The sequence below is a fragment of the Nothobranchius furzeri genome, chromosome 4, assembly GCF_043380555.1.
Source record: "Nothobranchius furzeri strain GRZ-AD chromosome 4, NfurGRZ-RIMD1, whole genome shotgun sequence".
Lineage (NCBI taxonomy): Eukaryota > Metazoa > Chordata > Actinopteri > Cyprinodontiformes > Nothobranchiidae > Nothobranchius > Nothobranchius furzeri.
In genome coordinates this window covers 60,915,190-60,931,011 of record NC_091744.1, presented here as the reverse complement: position 1 = coordinate 60,931,011, position 15,822 = coordinate 60,915,190, and the positions used below count along the sequence as shown (strand labels likewise).

At 41.6% G+C, this 15,822-nt stretch overlaps 1 protein-coding gene across 3 annotated transcripts in view; it reads right to left on the bottom strand.

Annotated features, from left to right (window-relative positions):
• Nucleotides 1-15,822, bottom strand: part of tmem117 (transmembrane protein 117) — a 62,894-nt gene that overhangs the window by 19,573 nt on the left and 27,499 nt on the right. For 2 of the 3 annotated variants that reach the window (XM_054732880.2, XM_054732881.2), the window contains exon 3: nt 14,642-14,774. The exons of the other annotated variant lie outside the window; for it this stretch is intronic. In XM_054732880.2, the coding sequence (XP_054588855.1) occupies nt 14,642-14,774 (133 nt within the window). The remainder of the gene's footprint in view (nt 1-14,641; nt 14,775-15,822) is intronic. 3 annotated transcript variants of the gene reach the window in all.

Genomic DNA, 15,822 nt, shown 5'->3' with positions numbered 1-15,822 from the left:
GACAAGAACCAAAACCAGTGATAACCCTACCATACATCAGAGGCATAACAGAAAAAACAAAAGCAACTATGAAAAAACACAACATAAACACACCAACAAAACCATACACAACAGTTAGAAACAGACTAGTACACCCAAAAGACAAAATATCAGCTGGACTTAAATGTGGAGCCGTTTACAAAATCCCATGCAAACTCTGCAATAAAACATACATAGGAGAAACTGGACGTCAACTCAGCACACGAACAATAGAACAAAGAAAGGAGTGCGAGAAAGAAACAAGTCGAAAACACACAAGAGCAGCAAAAGAAGAAGCAGAAAACACAATTAAGAAGTCAGCCGTAACAGATCACTGCACAAGAGAAAACCATATAATGGACTGGGACAACACAAGGATCATAAACACTGAACAACAGAAATACAAAAGATGGATAAAAGAAGCTACAGAGATAAGGAGACGTGGATATGAGACCATGAACAGAGACGATGGGGTCTACACATTGGATCGCGCATGGGACTGCATCATCGGAGAGGGGAGAGCGGGCAGCAGAGGGCGACAACGTCCTCTGCTGCCCGCGGATAAACGGAGTAGGAAGTGACGCCACCATCAGAGTCAGCTCTGAGGATGTTTTGCAGTCGGCAAACGAAACTGTCAGCAAGGTAAAGAAAAAACCTTTTCTGTGTTTCAAAAAGAACCAAAAAATGGATGTAAAGAATGTTTGGAGAAATTTTATTTTTGACATAAACACTGAAAACTTGCTTTCTTGACAATCTTCGTCATTGAGTGAGGAGTAAAGTGTAAAAAAAAAAAGGAATTGATCAGTGGCGGCTCGCCCATAGGGTGCGCCAGGGCGCCGCCCCATCGGTCTCACAGGACTGATGGGGCGGCGCCCTGGCGTGTGGTGGGATTTATACAGCCTTTCTAGCTTTTTGGTGCCTGCAGTGGCTGCCAATTTATCCATTTGTTTGGCAAATTTGTCTCATGTCTGGTTTATTTCAAATCATCGCCAGCATCCCAATGAGATCCCTCCTGTTGAAGCACCGAATCTTGGTGGAACCAGTTTAAGCCTGCGCTCACAAAGATGCAAAGTCCATACTCGACCCAGACAGACTATTAGAGAAACAATCTCACATGTGATCAGATCTGATAACAATAAAAAAAAAACGACAAGCTTTCTTTGGAGTCCTAGTTACTCCTTCATCTCTGTACAGCAGGAGCAGATGAGAAGCTTTTGTTCAGTCCCACAAAAGGATCCACCCGCCCAACGCACTCGTGCACTACATCACTCCATTTTCTCCAGGTAATAGCTCAGGGAGGGAGGAAAAGTGGGTCAGTCGCCTCCTATATAGAACTTGCCAAGGAGAAGAGGAGAACAGAGAGGGAGCAACAAGACCTGTTTGATCTCCTGGCAGCCAGTGTCTCAGAAGCTGAGAGGAGCAGGTGCCCCCCCCCCCCCACACACACACACACACACACACACACACACACACCACCACCCCCGCCCTCTGACAGGTCATGCTCATGAATATAATAGATGGATAGAGCTTGGGCTGGGCTTTCAAAGGGTCGTATTTGAAGTCAATAGTTCCATTCATCTTTGTTTTCCTCGGTCATTTTGGGGCCGCGAGCAAAGACTGAAGTGATTCCTTTTGTGCATAGAGAGGACTATCTGGGCTACGACCTTACTGGTTTAAATTTCATTCCCAGTATGTATGTCGCTGGTATTTTTATTGACTGAATGCATTAGGAGCTACATCTGCTGTTCTCTTCTAAATGAGTTGTCAAGAGTCTAAACGATCAGTTGAAAAGCAATGGAGAACAATCTGTACAAGCTATTAGTTAATTTGGTAACTTGATCGATTTCCATTCATGCTAATTGCTCATGTCTTTATGACAGCCCATGTCACAACACAGGCTCATAGATGGATAAAAGCAATCGGGACTAATTATGCCAAACTAGCGACCCAGAACTGGTTTCAAATGCTCCATTGTCTGAGGAACTATCCCTCACTGGGAGTATGCATTATGAGATATCTCCCCAGCATGTATTCAGCATATATGACAGGATTTTATTGACAAAAACGTGCAGCCCTGTGGGTGACGTATTGCCTCCGTTTAAACCTGCAAATAAAACAGCCTTGATTGGAACGGCGATTTATATCTGCATTAAGTTGGCTGGATGTTCAGTGGCTTGGCGCCACTCCAGTTTCCAAGGAGATCCCATTGGGAGTCATTTACCCAAAGAGAAATTTCAATCGATACTTCTGAAAATGCTGTCTGGCACCACCCGCGAAGCTTTAAATCTAAATAACTGCCCCGCTGCAAAGCCCCTGCCCTTCCCACATATTTAATAAAGCAAATGTTACACCTGCACTAAAAGATTTTTCCTTTTTTTCCTAATCTTTTGCAGAGCACCTGTGATGAGTTTGGGGGACTCTTCATGCTGCATGATCAGAGGCCTCTGACTTATTCATGCTGACTGAAACTTTAATAGCCTTCAGAGCTGGATGACCTAATGAGAGAATTGGGTGTAGCGGAACATCAGTGGAGTAGCACCATGAATAATCAGCTCTAAAATGGCTCCCGTGGATTAATCTGAGAGCCGGTTCCGATGATGGTGCCAGCGCGGCCGACTCGGGCAGCTTTGACCCTACAAGGATTTTTATCAGGTTTCCCCACACTTGTTCAGACACATCATTCAAGGACGTTTCAATGCCTCTTTGGCTTGTCTTGTTCTATCAGAAAAGCAAGAAATTTTGATTTTGTGCAACAAAGCACACAGAGTTTCAGAGTTCAGACAGTTACCTTGTTTGACTTTAGCAAAAAAAAGTTTTGGGAACAAATTTTCTTTGGTGCTAAGCAGCTTCTGGGCTGCCTTTTAAAATGCTATGAAAGCTACAGCTTGGACTGTAAAACCAATATGATCTCAATTTATTTCAGTTTTAAAAGATTAATTCTCCTTTTCTTTTCTTCTTATCAACAAACTTGTGCAAAAATGCTTACTGATGAATATACCTGATGAATGTGTAAGGCACTGATAAACTATTAGTGCAGGCTGATTTTAGTGTAATGATGGCGATGCCTCATGGGGCCAAAGGATCTGGAGTCTAGAGCTTCTTAATTAGGTGCAATGTACAAAAATAACCAAATTCCCCAAAGCTTAAAGAGGTCATCCTGTACATTTTTGGGTCTTTCTCCCTTCTAATTAGATGAGTTGTATACCATTTCTGTGTAGGTATGAGACTGCTGGGCTACAAATGCTAAAGTTGACACCAAACGGACTCAAACCGAAGACACTGCTCCTAAACTGCCAGAAAATGTCATGCAGAATTATTCTTCCTGTGATTTATGATATCACCAGGAAATTAATCTGTAGAATGTCTGCTTCTTTGCTTTTTGGTACACCAAAGAAATATCGGAAGTGTGTGTGGATTAATTCCAAACACACGTACACCTGAAACCAAACAATGTCAGGAACTGGTTCATCCATCCAAGACCCAGAAATAAGCTGAAAAGTCTGGTACATGCTACCCAGTAGTACCTAGAGCAGGGCTCAGATCTTTAAAAATTAAACAATAAATTCTCAAATCACACTGCAAAGAGCAGTTCCTCAGGTCAGGACTCAGCTGTTCACAGAAACATGCAAATGTACAAAGGAAATCATTTGAAAGAGGTTTTTAAGTCATCCCCTGTTTTCAGTCATCTGTTTCCAAGGATCTATTCTTCAGAGAGGTGTATTTTTTCCCCTTAGGACTTTTGCTGCTTTTCCCAGCGCTTCTCTGCTTTCCAGCTGATGTGTTTTCTTATTCTGACTCCCATGATCCTGAAAACCTTTCATGATCCCCTAAAGGAAGAAGCATTGCTCAGATTCTGTTTCAGATTCAGTTATACTGCTGTATATACGTGTTTAGACCTTGAATATCTTTTTCCCCTTCACTTGATCAATTCTTGGTGCCAACTTGTGTAAAATGCTAATTAGCATCACAAATAAAAACTATAACTATAGAAATGTTTATTTTTCATGTATAATTTTGGGAGATTCTGTGTTTTAACTACAAAGTGACATGAGGAGCTTGGCAGAGCACTAGAATAATTATGCATGTTCCATTGGTATTCAGTTTGTGGTGATAAAATAAAAAAAATCAGCATAAACAATTATTTTGGTAATTTATTAGTATATAATTGAGTCTAAATATTCAAGTATCCCATAACAAACCATAAAATCTATTACATCACTATTGTTAATGGTGTGGTCTATATAAAGGTTGTTTTAAACATGTCCAGATCAAAAGCTCCCCATTTTATCTATAATCCACACTTCATAGTTAAAACTGTCTTTCATTGTTTGTTAAATAAAAACTGTTTAATTTTCCATTCATCTGTTTTATTTGTTTCATTCTACTTAAGATCCTAGGTTATTTAAGGCCCATGAAAACACAGAAAATTAAAGTTGTAAAATCTAATATTGATGGAGCTCTCAGTGCTCTGAGTCATCAAATGCTCACATTTTTTTTTCTTTTTTCTTTTTTTTTACCATTGTCTTTGGACCTGCGCAGCATCACGGCTTTTATAAACCCGTCTTCTCTGAGAGAGACCGGCAGTGATTTAGTGACTGTGGCAACCGATTGACCTGCCTTGCCCTGTAAAAGGCTGAACTCATTCAGAACATTAAATGGCGACCTTGGCCGGCTGTGCTTTGAAATGCATTGCCTGTCCCCTTCGTGTGCACTACGGTACTCAATGTTGTGTAAGGCATTTACAACGAGGGAGGAGCTGTATTTACCTGGAAGTGTAAAGTTGCCAATAAATTGTCTGCTCAGTATCACTTTACCATCTCCAACTGCAAATCTGTATCTCTATTCTCTGTCACTTCTTAAAGAATCGGCCATAAACGAACAGTGGACTGGGTGGTTTAGTTGTTATCATTCTCCTGGAAGGAGTCACAATGAATGATTCCATCAGAAGTTGGAACCCCAGATTTGAATTTATTTTAAAAAAAAAGTGAATCAGAAACAGAGAACCTTAGCCTACATAGAAATCTAGACCGTCAGTGTGCCGAAGCAAAATGATTTTGCTCTGCATGTCGGTCTAGCCTCGCTCCACTGGAACCTCAGAAACCTCGGTTACTCTGGGAACTGTCCAATCACAGCAGTTTGTTGGGTAGGATGCTACTGTGACTGAGCAAAACTGAGGTGGTAACGGCTCGTTTGAAATGTTTTTGGTATCAGTTTAGGATTTTTTAGACGAGGGCGAGAGCAGATGGAGGAACTTAGGTTCTTTATTTAGAAAAACTATGTATTTTTGTCTTCTTTGACAGTGTATGGTGGACTGCCTTGTTTACTGACATCCATGAGTACATCATGTTGTTTGTCGTCCAACAGCATGCAGAGACAGTTTGAAAGACAACCGTAGATCCTGCCCTATGCACAACTGAAAGCCGTCAATGGGTCGTGGTCAGACTATATATTCACACATACAGTATATGGGTTGCCAGGCTAAGAGAACCTAAATCCTGCTTTTAAATTCAGAGCTACAGACAGGAACAGACAAGTAGAGTTTATTGCTCAAGGTTCTGAAGAAGCTATACCAAATGTATAATGCATGTAACGGTGCGACCTTTCAAATCAAAGCTCAGCTACATTGAAAGTATTGTTAAAAAATGCCACACATTGTATGTCTATGTAGGTGCAAGGAAACCAGCCAGTTAAAACAAACTTTAATAGAAGTTGTGATAACTAAACATTTTATTAAGCAGAATAATTCATGGATTTAGTTGGAAAATAGTCAAAGAACACTAAAAATAAAATTATATTCTTTATTTACTATAGAAGCTGACATATTAGGATGAAAAACATGTCGTGGATAACTTTTAATTATTTATCTGATTGTCTTGTTCAATTTTTCCAGGTGCAGGTTCATCTCAGGTTCTGTGGATCACTGCTTTTCTGAATCTAACATATATTTTTAGATTTTAAAGTGAGTTCAGCCACTGCTGATAGAGAAGAAGCTGAAGACATGTTACGGCTCAGGAAAACGGTTCCTCTGTTCCGTGTAATCATCATGACTTATTGGTAAAGAGTCACTTGAACGTGTCTTATTAAAACTGAGGAGTGTAAACAAATAAACATCCTAGTTTGTGTGTGAGCCACTCAGAAAATGCTCAGATTTGAAGAGGCTGCAGGCTAGAGGCGGTTAGCAGCACTGCCTCCCAGAGAAAGAGTTGGAGGTTTGAATCTCTTCCGTGTTAAATTTGCGTGCTCTGCTTGGGATAAAATGGTTGATTCACAAGTTTTACGGATAACTTTCTTCATGTCCAAAGTGACCTCAAAAAGCTTTTTGTTTCTCTTTCAAAGAGTTTGAAAAACTTCTCCAAAGTGCTGTTGAATGTGATTTGTTTAGATCAAGCAACAAGATTCTACTTCTGCTGTTCACATATCCCAGAAATGAAGGAGACAGAGTCTGTAGAGCTGCCACTTAGTTCAAGTTCCAGGTGAAAGTTGGATGTGGAAACCCTTTGGGCTCTGTTCATAACATAATTTCTGTACATATCAATCAATCAATCAATCAAATTTTATTTGTATAGCACCTTCTACAACATTATCCGAAGCCCAAGGTGCTGAACAACATCATTAAAAGAAAAACATTCTCAATACATGGGCATAAAAGCAGGATAAAAACATAAAATCATAAAATAGCAAGCAAATAGCATTACAGATAAGAGATATTGGAATAAGACCAATCGTTAAAAATAAACAAATGTCAGACAAAATAAAATCAAGCATCCGGTTTAAAAAGAAGAATAGTTAAAACCATAATGTTAGGGCAATTCAAGTGACCCTAGCGCTGAAACGCAATCAGATAAAAATGAGTCTTTAAACGAGACTTAAAGGCTTGAAGGGATGGTGCCTGCCTAATGCTCAGTGGCAATTCGTTCCACAGAGTTGGAGCCAAAATAGAAAAAGCACGACTACCCCTCGATCGAAATTTCGACCGGGGGACCACCAGAAGTTCCTGCTCGGCTAAGCGAAGAGACCGAGATGGAGCATACCTGTTCAAAAGCGCAGTAATGTACGAGGGGGCACTGCCCTGGAGGGCCTTATAAACGAGAGTTAAGATTTTAAACTGAGCTTGATATTTTACCGGAAGCCAGTGCAGAGCATCCAGCACTGGGGTAATGTGCTCTCGACATCTAGTGCCTGTCAGGAACCTAGCCACAGAGTTCTGCACAAACTGGAGCCGTGCAGCCGTGCACTGGGCCAGACCAGCATACAGAGCGTTGCAGTAGTCCAGCCGGGACAGGACGAAGGCATGCAACACAGACTCCAGATGAGCTCTGGACAGCAGAGGCCTGATCCTGGAAAGTCTTTTCAGGTTAAAGAAGCAGGACCTCACCACTGTATTGACATGAGTGTCAAGATTAAGTGCTGAGTCGATTTTAATCCCCAAATTACTGACCATTTTCTTTTCATAGGGTGTCAATGGGCCAAGGTCAATATCAGCACCAGAGCCATTTCTTCTGCCAGGACTAAGTATTATAACTTCCGTTTTGCTCTCATTTAGGTGCAAAAAATTAGAAGCCATCCAGCATTTTATGTCCTTCAAGCAATCCAGTAAATGAGAAACTGATCTATCCTCCCCACGTTGAAGAGGGAGATAGATCTGGCAGTCATCAGCAAAGAAATGAAATTTCATATTATGCTGGCGAAGGAGGACTCCAAGAGGAAGCAAATACACTGCAAATAGGAGAGGACCAAGGACAGAGCCCTGTGGCACACCCCAACGAAGTTTCACGCTGGGTGACGTTACCTCACCCATCTGAACACTAAATGTCCTGTCTTGAAGATAAGAGCGAAGCCATTGGAGGGCCTGCCCAGTTATCCCCACCCAATGCTGTAGTCGGTCCAGAAGGACTTCGTGGTCGACTGTATCGAAAGCTGCAGATAAGTCAAGCAATAGCAGAACAACATCATTGTCCATGTCACAGGCTAAAAACGTGTCATTAAAAACCATTAAAAGAGCAGATTCAGTGCTGTGACCTTTCCTGAACCCTGACTGAAAGGTTTCCCATAAATCATTTGTGTCCATAAGAGAAACCAATTGTGAATACACGACCTTCTCCAGCAGTTTGGAAAGTGGGACGGTGGGTGAGAATGTAGAAGTGGGAGGTTCTCCTCTCTGTTCTTTGTGGATGGTGTGGTCCTATTTTCTTCATCCATCTACGACATTCAGCTAGAACAAGTCGGCAGTGATGCAGATGCTAAACTCGCCTGTTAAAAGCTAACTGGAAGATGAAGATCTCAGTTTGTGATTTACTAGTTGATCTTCATTCCAACCCTTACCAGTGGTTGTGAGCTACATGACAGAAAGACCTAGATCACAAACACGGATGGCCAGAATCAGCTTCATCTGCAGGATGGCTGGACTTAGAAATATGGTGAGGAGCTCGAAAACCTAAGAGGGACTCGGAATAGAGCTGCTGCTCCTCCACAGCAAGAGGTGCCGGTTGAGGTGGATACCATGTTTTGTGCAGGGAGGGAAACCCTGTGGTTGAACCAGTAAAATGGAGGGACTGTTTCTCCAGGCCAACACTTTGGAAGAGCTGGTGAAACGTGGGGGAAAACACAGATCTGTCGTATTTTTATATTTGAGAGAAAGAGGATAAGTAGCTGAATAGTTTAATGTATAAGATGGTATAAAAGGAATTAAAAGACTGAAAACAAATGTTTTTTGATTATTTATTTTATTGCGGATATTATTGGTAGACCGATAATATCGGACAGCCCTAATTAAAACCCCTTTCAGGTAGTCAGTCAGTAAACTATCCTCTATGAGGAACCATACATTCACAGCTGATATCTCCTGCTGCTGAGTCATGTTTGCATTTGTTTGTTTGCACACCCTGAGGTATTTGAATGACCGCAGCCATCACAGATGCTCCCCACCACATCCCAGAAAACGACGTACCTCACAGCCTCAGATGCCTCTATAGCTATGAGAAGAAATGACTTTAAAAGGAAAAGCTCCACTCTAATCACTTATCTCAGATTACAGTAATGAGTCTGTTTCACATGTGTCTGCAGACAAGTGTGAAAGCAGTAGGAAGAATACGTGGGTACGAGCGACGTGGTTAGCTAAACTGCAAGGAATTTTACTGTCAGATAAAGAAAATGTTCAAACTGTACGGCCATACCTAAATCTGTAGTTTATTTTCTCAGCTGAAAGAATGGTCTGTGAAAAAGTCAAATCAGGACATTTCTTTAAAAAGAGCGTCAACTTCACTGCTGGTGAGAACAAAGTACTGGCAGACTATGTTTTTCTTCTTTTGCAGGAATAAGCCCAACACTACTGTTTCCATCCAGGAAGAGGATGTTAAAGGCCAACAGAAGCCTGTTCACAGAAACACAAACCTGGACAGAAAGTGCTTCACTGGAACTGGTTATAAGAAAGGCCAGCGTAGGCTCTTCTGCTTCAGGTCATTTGAGGTTTGCGGAAAGATGCTGATTTTGTTTTTCCAGAAGTCGGTGGCGGAGAGTGCACCGCACCCTTTATCTATTTGGAGCAGCAGCAACAGAACTCAGACACATTAAAAGTGATAAGGACTCTGTCCTCAATGTTCTGGATCCCCGGGAGCTGATAGTAGACAGAAGGCTCTTACATAAACAACATTCTTAGATTTATTCAACTTCACAGCAATACAATTAGTCATATTTGCCCAAACTATAACCTTTAATAACGTCTCTCTGTGCAGATACCGCTACTGACATGCCTCTATTAAAGGTTGTAGTAAGGACTGAAGCAAGTCATCTTTGTTATTCTTGCATTTTTGTGACAACTTTTAGTTCATGGTTTGTGTCTCAGTGACGATGTGTATTGTCCCTAGCGATAGGGGGCAGTATATACCTAAATCATTATAAGTAAGCTGTATTTTTGTGCTCGAGCAAGAACTTACCAACAGATGGCCATTAGGGTCAAAAATCCCTAGGTGCGTAATTTTTGAACCAGTACCTCGTCAGATCGTTCAATCTCTAGAAAAATAACAATCACACGACAATCCCTTTCATCACTGGCAACGAGCGTAGAGGTAAATGTGTAAAACAACATTTATTAATAGCAAAAGTTTTCTCACCACGCATTACAGATAGTTAAATGCATTTTGTCCTCATGAGCTCCCGTGGACAACGGTACCCCCCCCCCCCCCCCCCCCCCCCAGGAAAAGCCAGTGTTAACAAATCATCTTAATGTTCAGTCAAACCATACACTGATCTTGTTTATTTAAGACATCATTGTAAAGCAAAATAAAAATATTACAATTAATGAGTAAAGAAATAATCTGAATAAAAAATACATATGTTTCTGCTGCTCACCATGTGAAAAAAGATTTTGTCTCCATATGTTTATTTATTTATTTATTTTGTGAACACAACAACACAGGTGAATAAACCTAAAAAAATAAAATGTAAATGAAATTTGGGGTAACATTTGAAATAACTGAAATGTATTTTTATAAAATGTTTACATTTGTAAAATTTACGTTAAATGTTTTGGATACGTACTGTTATTTTAATAAAAATGAATAAAGGTGCAATGCAGTACATCGCCACAGGCTAAATTCCCCCACTTACCACAAGAACCAATTTGGTGTGCCACCCCAAAAATTTCTTAGGCCCCATTTGGCCACCCATATCAAAATTTTCTGGAGGCGACCCTGCCCGTAAAAGGAAACATGGCATCACCCAGAGACTCACACCCACTCCCATGCCAATATTTATCAACAACTGGGCATCATTTAATTCATTTTCAACATTCTGATGGATATTTCCAGAGATTAACAATAAAAACTACACATTGTCCCTTTAAGCGTAGATTGTCACAAAAGTAAGTCCCAAATTACTATTTGGATTTACAATAATTAGGAAGAACACACACACACACACACACACACACACACACACACACACACACACACACACACACTTAACCCATTTAAGAGCCTATTTGTGGAATAAAAGGCAGAATAAAAATACAAAAATAAGCTAGCAGCTTAATATTCACACTTCTCAGTGACAAGTAAAGGTCAGTTCATGGAAACATCAGAAAGATGTCCCATATGCAAATGCAGATATCAGCATACCACAACATGCTATTTATTTACCCTTTTGGTATTACCGCAGCTTAGAGCCAGACAAGAAAAAGACAGGCAAGGGGGACTGGTACACATGCTGCACAAAGGATCATCCAAACAAAGGCAAATACACTTACACAGTGAGCTGTAATCCCACCCAGGCTAATGCTACATCCAACACTTATTATTAAACACCATCTGCACACTTCCCTCATCCCATCATTACAGCTATCCCTCTTTCCTGTGATGAAAAATAAAAGTCAAGCGTAGATGTGATCTAGCAACTTAAGCGTGCCTGTCCCACTAAAGCTCCTCATTAGATTCCTCTTTCCCTCCACCTTCGTCTACTTTATCCCCTCCTCCTCCTCCTCCCAGCTTTTCCAAATTAGCCTTGATTAATGTGTACGCCACGCAATGGGCGGTCCTAATTAAATAACACCATCTAATTAGGGACTGATTTTGGCTGGTAATGGTACCAGAAGATGGTGGAATGGGATTCCACATTCATGAAGCCCGTCAAACTCCCTAGGCGGTCACACTCCTGTGGTTTCACACAAACAGCCCCTCTCCTAATCTGACAGTTACATTAAAATGCAAATAACCCAGATGTGAGGGTTTGGTAACAAGTGGTGGGTTACAGTTCCCATGATTATGACATGAAGCAGGTAACAGGTAGATAGCTGTTGACCCAGTAGTGGCTGTCTAAATATTAGCTCTGAGATCATACAGGCTGGAAACCTCCTTGTGCCCACTGATTATTGTCCCGATGAATCCGTTTTATACATCACTAAACAGGAATAAATTCTTGTTGTTTCTTATCGGTGACTGTTTGCTGCCCCGGTGGCAGCGTGGTTTATCTTCTTTTCTGCTTGTGGATGTATCACCAGTTTTAATTAAATCACCCCGAGACCAAATGAAAGGTCAGAGAAAATTAAAGCATATTAATGAGCGCAGGGTGCAAGCAGCATGACAGTGGGGTGGGGGGGGTGGGGGGGTGGGGGGCAGTCTCCCCACACAAACACGTCCCCACAAACTTGACAGCGGTTTGAGATGAGAACATCATGAGAGAGAGAGAGAGAGAGAGAGAGAGAGAGAGAGAGAGAGAGAGAGAGAGAGAGAGACCAGCAGATTGTCCCCCTGCAGTGCACCATCATGGCTTGATGTCAAAGCTGGTAAATCGGAGCCAAAATGTCAAGCCTTTCAACTCTTGGTGACAAAAATAAATAAATAAATAAATAAATAAATAAATAAATAAATAAATAGATCAGATATCGCAGCCAGTAGTATAGGCCCAAATGAGACGGAGGGAGAGCGTCCCTACAGAGGGACAGCTGCAGCAACAAAGGGACATTGTACTTTTTTTCTGGCCTGTGACAAAACTACAGCAGCTTTGCTGCGGGGTGAGGGAGCGGCTGGAGGGGTGAGGAGGGCGATGCAAATGGCATTTGGACATAGATCAAAAGAATTACATTTCACTGCATCATCAGGGCTGGAGCAGCTACCCCCCACCCCACCACACGCCCCTCTCCTTCTCAGCCTCCATCACCTTTTAGCTAACTCTGCTGCTTTCATGCTACTGCATCCCTGGGCCAGTTTTCTGAGGGGGTGTCCTGGCAGAGTGTGGACATTGCTCTTACATGTCGGCCTTGAACAGAGATGTAAGCACTAATGGTTTTTGGCAGAGTCCACGTCCTCAGTGGACACTGTTGGAGCAGAAAGACAGAAAATCTGTAAAGAAGGGCGAGATGGGCGTGAGCCTGTGCAGAGATAGACCTTTGGTGGTTGGTTAGTCCGCTTTACAACAGCGCCATCTGTCTCTGCAGCCACGACTTTACAGCATCGGAGTTGCAGCTGTAGAGAAAAACAGTTTTATGATAAAACCTAACCTTCAGCAGGAATCTTGCTAGTGTCACAAAGTTTTGAAATGCCTGTGCGAGATAATTAATGAGCATGATGACGACAGTTTTTTTAATTAACAGATCTTTGTTATGTAATTTAGTCTCTGCCAGCTTTAAATATTCATTTCAAGATAGTACTGCCTTAAATTTGGTAAAGAACGATGCCCCTGTCGATGTGAAACTTTACTCAAAGTGTTGCTTCACCATCTTCGTGCAAATCTTCTCCCTGAAAGCCATAGTCATCTGGGTTTTTGACAAACCCCAAATTCCCTATAACAGCCTTCTTCTTCCGTTCAGACAAGGAAAAGGGGTTCCACAGGTTCACCTCCTTCTGCCACGAGGAGGAGAGGGAGTATTTATCTGTGCAGCACAGGAGTAGAGTTCCTTCATGTTGAAGAGGCGTTAAAATCACAGCAATAAAGTCGGGTTTTGACATTTTTAACCAGTGACCTGGAGACCAGTACCCAGCACGTGCTTTTTAAATGATTCAATAAGCTGTTTTATTTAATAAGAATGCTGAATGTGACGCAGACATAACGTGAATGCGTGACTAACAGATCAGACAGAAGACTATAACTGATATAAGATGTCCCTCAAAGTGTCAGAGTAAATATATGTTTTATTGTTATTTTCATCCATATGCCATTAAATAAAGCACTCCTGAAAGAAAATGCGCTCGCGGTCTTAAACGGCCCATTTTCTTGACATCTCAGAGCTGAAATGGGAAACAGGATCAAGATAAAAAGGGATCCTTTCTCCAACAGAAGCACTAAGTGCAACTGCAAATGTAAGTTTTCCCAGAGCGAGCAACATCCATCCTGTTATTTATTATTTTCTTGGCCAACTAAGATGGATGCTGGCGTCATCGTGTTGGTCAGAGCGACAGATGGGCTGATTATACAAACTCATGCCTTCGGTCTTAGAGGAGTACAAAATCCTTGCCTGTAAGGTAACAGCCCTCATCTGCCTGTACCTTATGGATGCTTGAAGCTTCTTGTTAATATGTGAAAGGCAGCATGGTATAGATGGATCCCATTAGAGGCCTGATGGGATTTTTTTCTCCTGACAGCTTGCAAGTAAAGTAACATCTGCCACGATGCATTTTTTTTTCTGCAACCCAAAGGAAACTGAATAATCTCTCTATGACCTCCTGATTGTGAGCTTCAAGGGCATGTTTTCCTTCAATGGACACTCTGCAGATGCATAAACGGATTCCTGTCACGGCCTTGAAACGTGGGTGTCAAGCTCTGCCGTGCACACGGTACTTTCAGCGGGTGAGATGCAGCAGCAGAAAGGTAAGAAAGCAAAGGGCCTAGACTTAGAGACACGGTGCCAACATTTTGGTTTTTGGCCAAAGGGGTGTCAGGAAATAAGCTGTGATCATTGGACAATAAGTGCCGGTGCTGAAGGTGATCTTTCAGGATTAACCATCGTCCCGCTCGCCAGCGCCGGCTTGTGATTTAAAGTCTGGGCTGATTAATCAGACTGGGTATCGAGTCTCTGTTCAGGCGAGGCATTAAAATCAATCACAGCAGCCAAAAGGAAGGGAACAGAGGCTCTAACAAACGGAAGGGACAACAGAGCGAAGGAGGAAAAAGAGAGAAGGATCAAACGTCTTACTCCATGCTTCCGGCCATCAGCAGGAAAAGGTTGTAGATGTGCGAAAAGATGAAGAGGAAGAGGATGGTGCTGAAGAACATGGTCATCCAAGAGCCGTGGTCCTCGCGGAACATCTTGAGTCGCAGGTATCGACCTAAAAGGAAGGAGGACAAGGGCACCGCCATAAGTGGCTGTTCAGACAGCATGACGGCCTTCTGTCAGCTAGTTTTAAGAAATGCAGCTGAAAGTAAATAAATCAGTCAAAGGAATCAATATTTTCCTATTCTGTCTGACGTGTGCCCTTTGGGTGGAAAATTAAGATTAAAAAATACAATTAGAAGTTTCATCTCTTGAAAACTCAATTGGTTTTCATTTCCAGAGAAACTGTTGCTTTAAAAAAACACATAATAGCATTTGTTCTTTTACGCTTTATCCCTTATGGAGAAACATCTCTGACACAACACTGGACCCTCAACCTTTTGCATTGAAAATGCAATCAAGCCCAACAGATCACATAAACACAACAGGGCTTATTGGACCACTCGTAAACTGGGTCTTACGTTGGTGGCAGACTGACGAATGTACAACTTCACACTTTTATTTTTTAATCTAGCCAGATTGGGATGAAAGAATAACTCACTCAGAAACCTGGGAAATACCACATGCAGATGTAATTAGACATAAATAATGTAATTGCACAACAGCTGCCATGTCCTTGATATGCTTCCCACACTGCTCATGGGATAGAAGCAAGCTACACTGCACAGTTGGGGTTTCTGTTCCCACCAACTATCCGGCTAGGATCAAACAGAATTCAGAAAAAATAGAATTACATGCCTTTGAAATGACATTTTTAAACTTCACATCAGAGAACCTGGCTTTACTGACCAATCCTGATAGATTTAGTTTTCAAGTTTCTAGTAAAGATACAAAATATTCTCAGTGGGGACAGTTTTAATGTGTACTGGGGTCTCTTAGCAAGTGACATAGTGTTAGAGGAAAACACAAGTTTTATATTCTGCAACAGTTTATTACATAAATTATTTCATTGAATGTAGCACATAAGGCTGGGCGATGTGGCCCTAACATCAATATCACAATATATTGAGGATTTCACCTTGGTAACGATAAATGAACAATAACTACACGTAAGGGCAGAAACAAACGTTGTCCACTAGATGGCGCTGTCACGTGACTCAAGG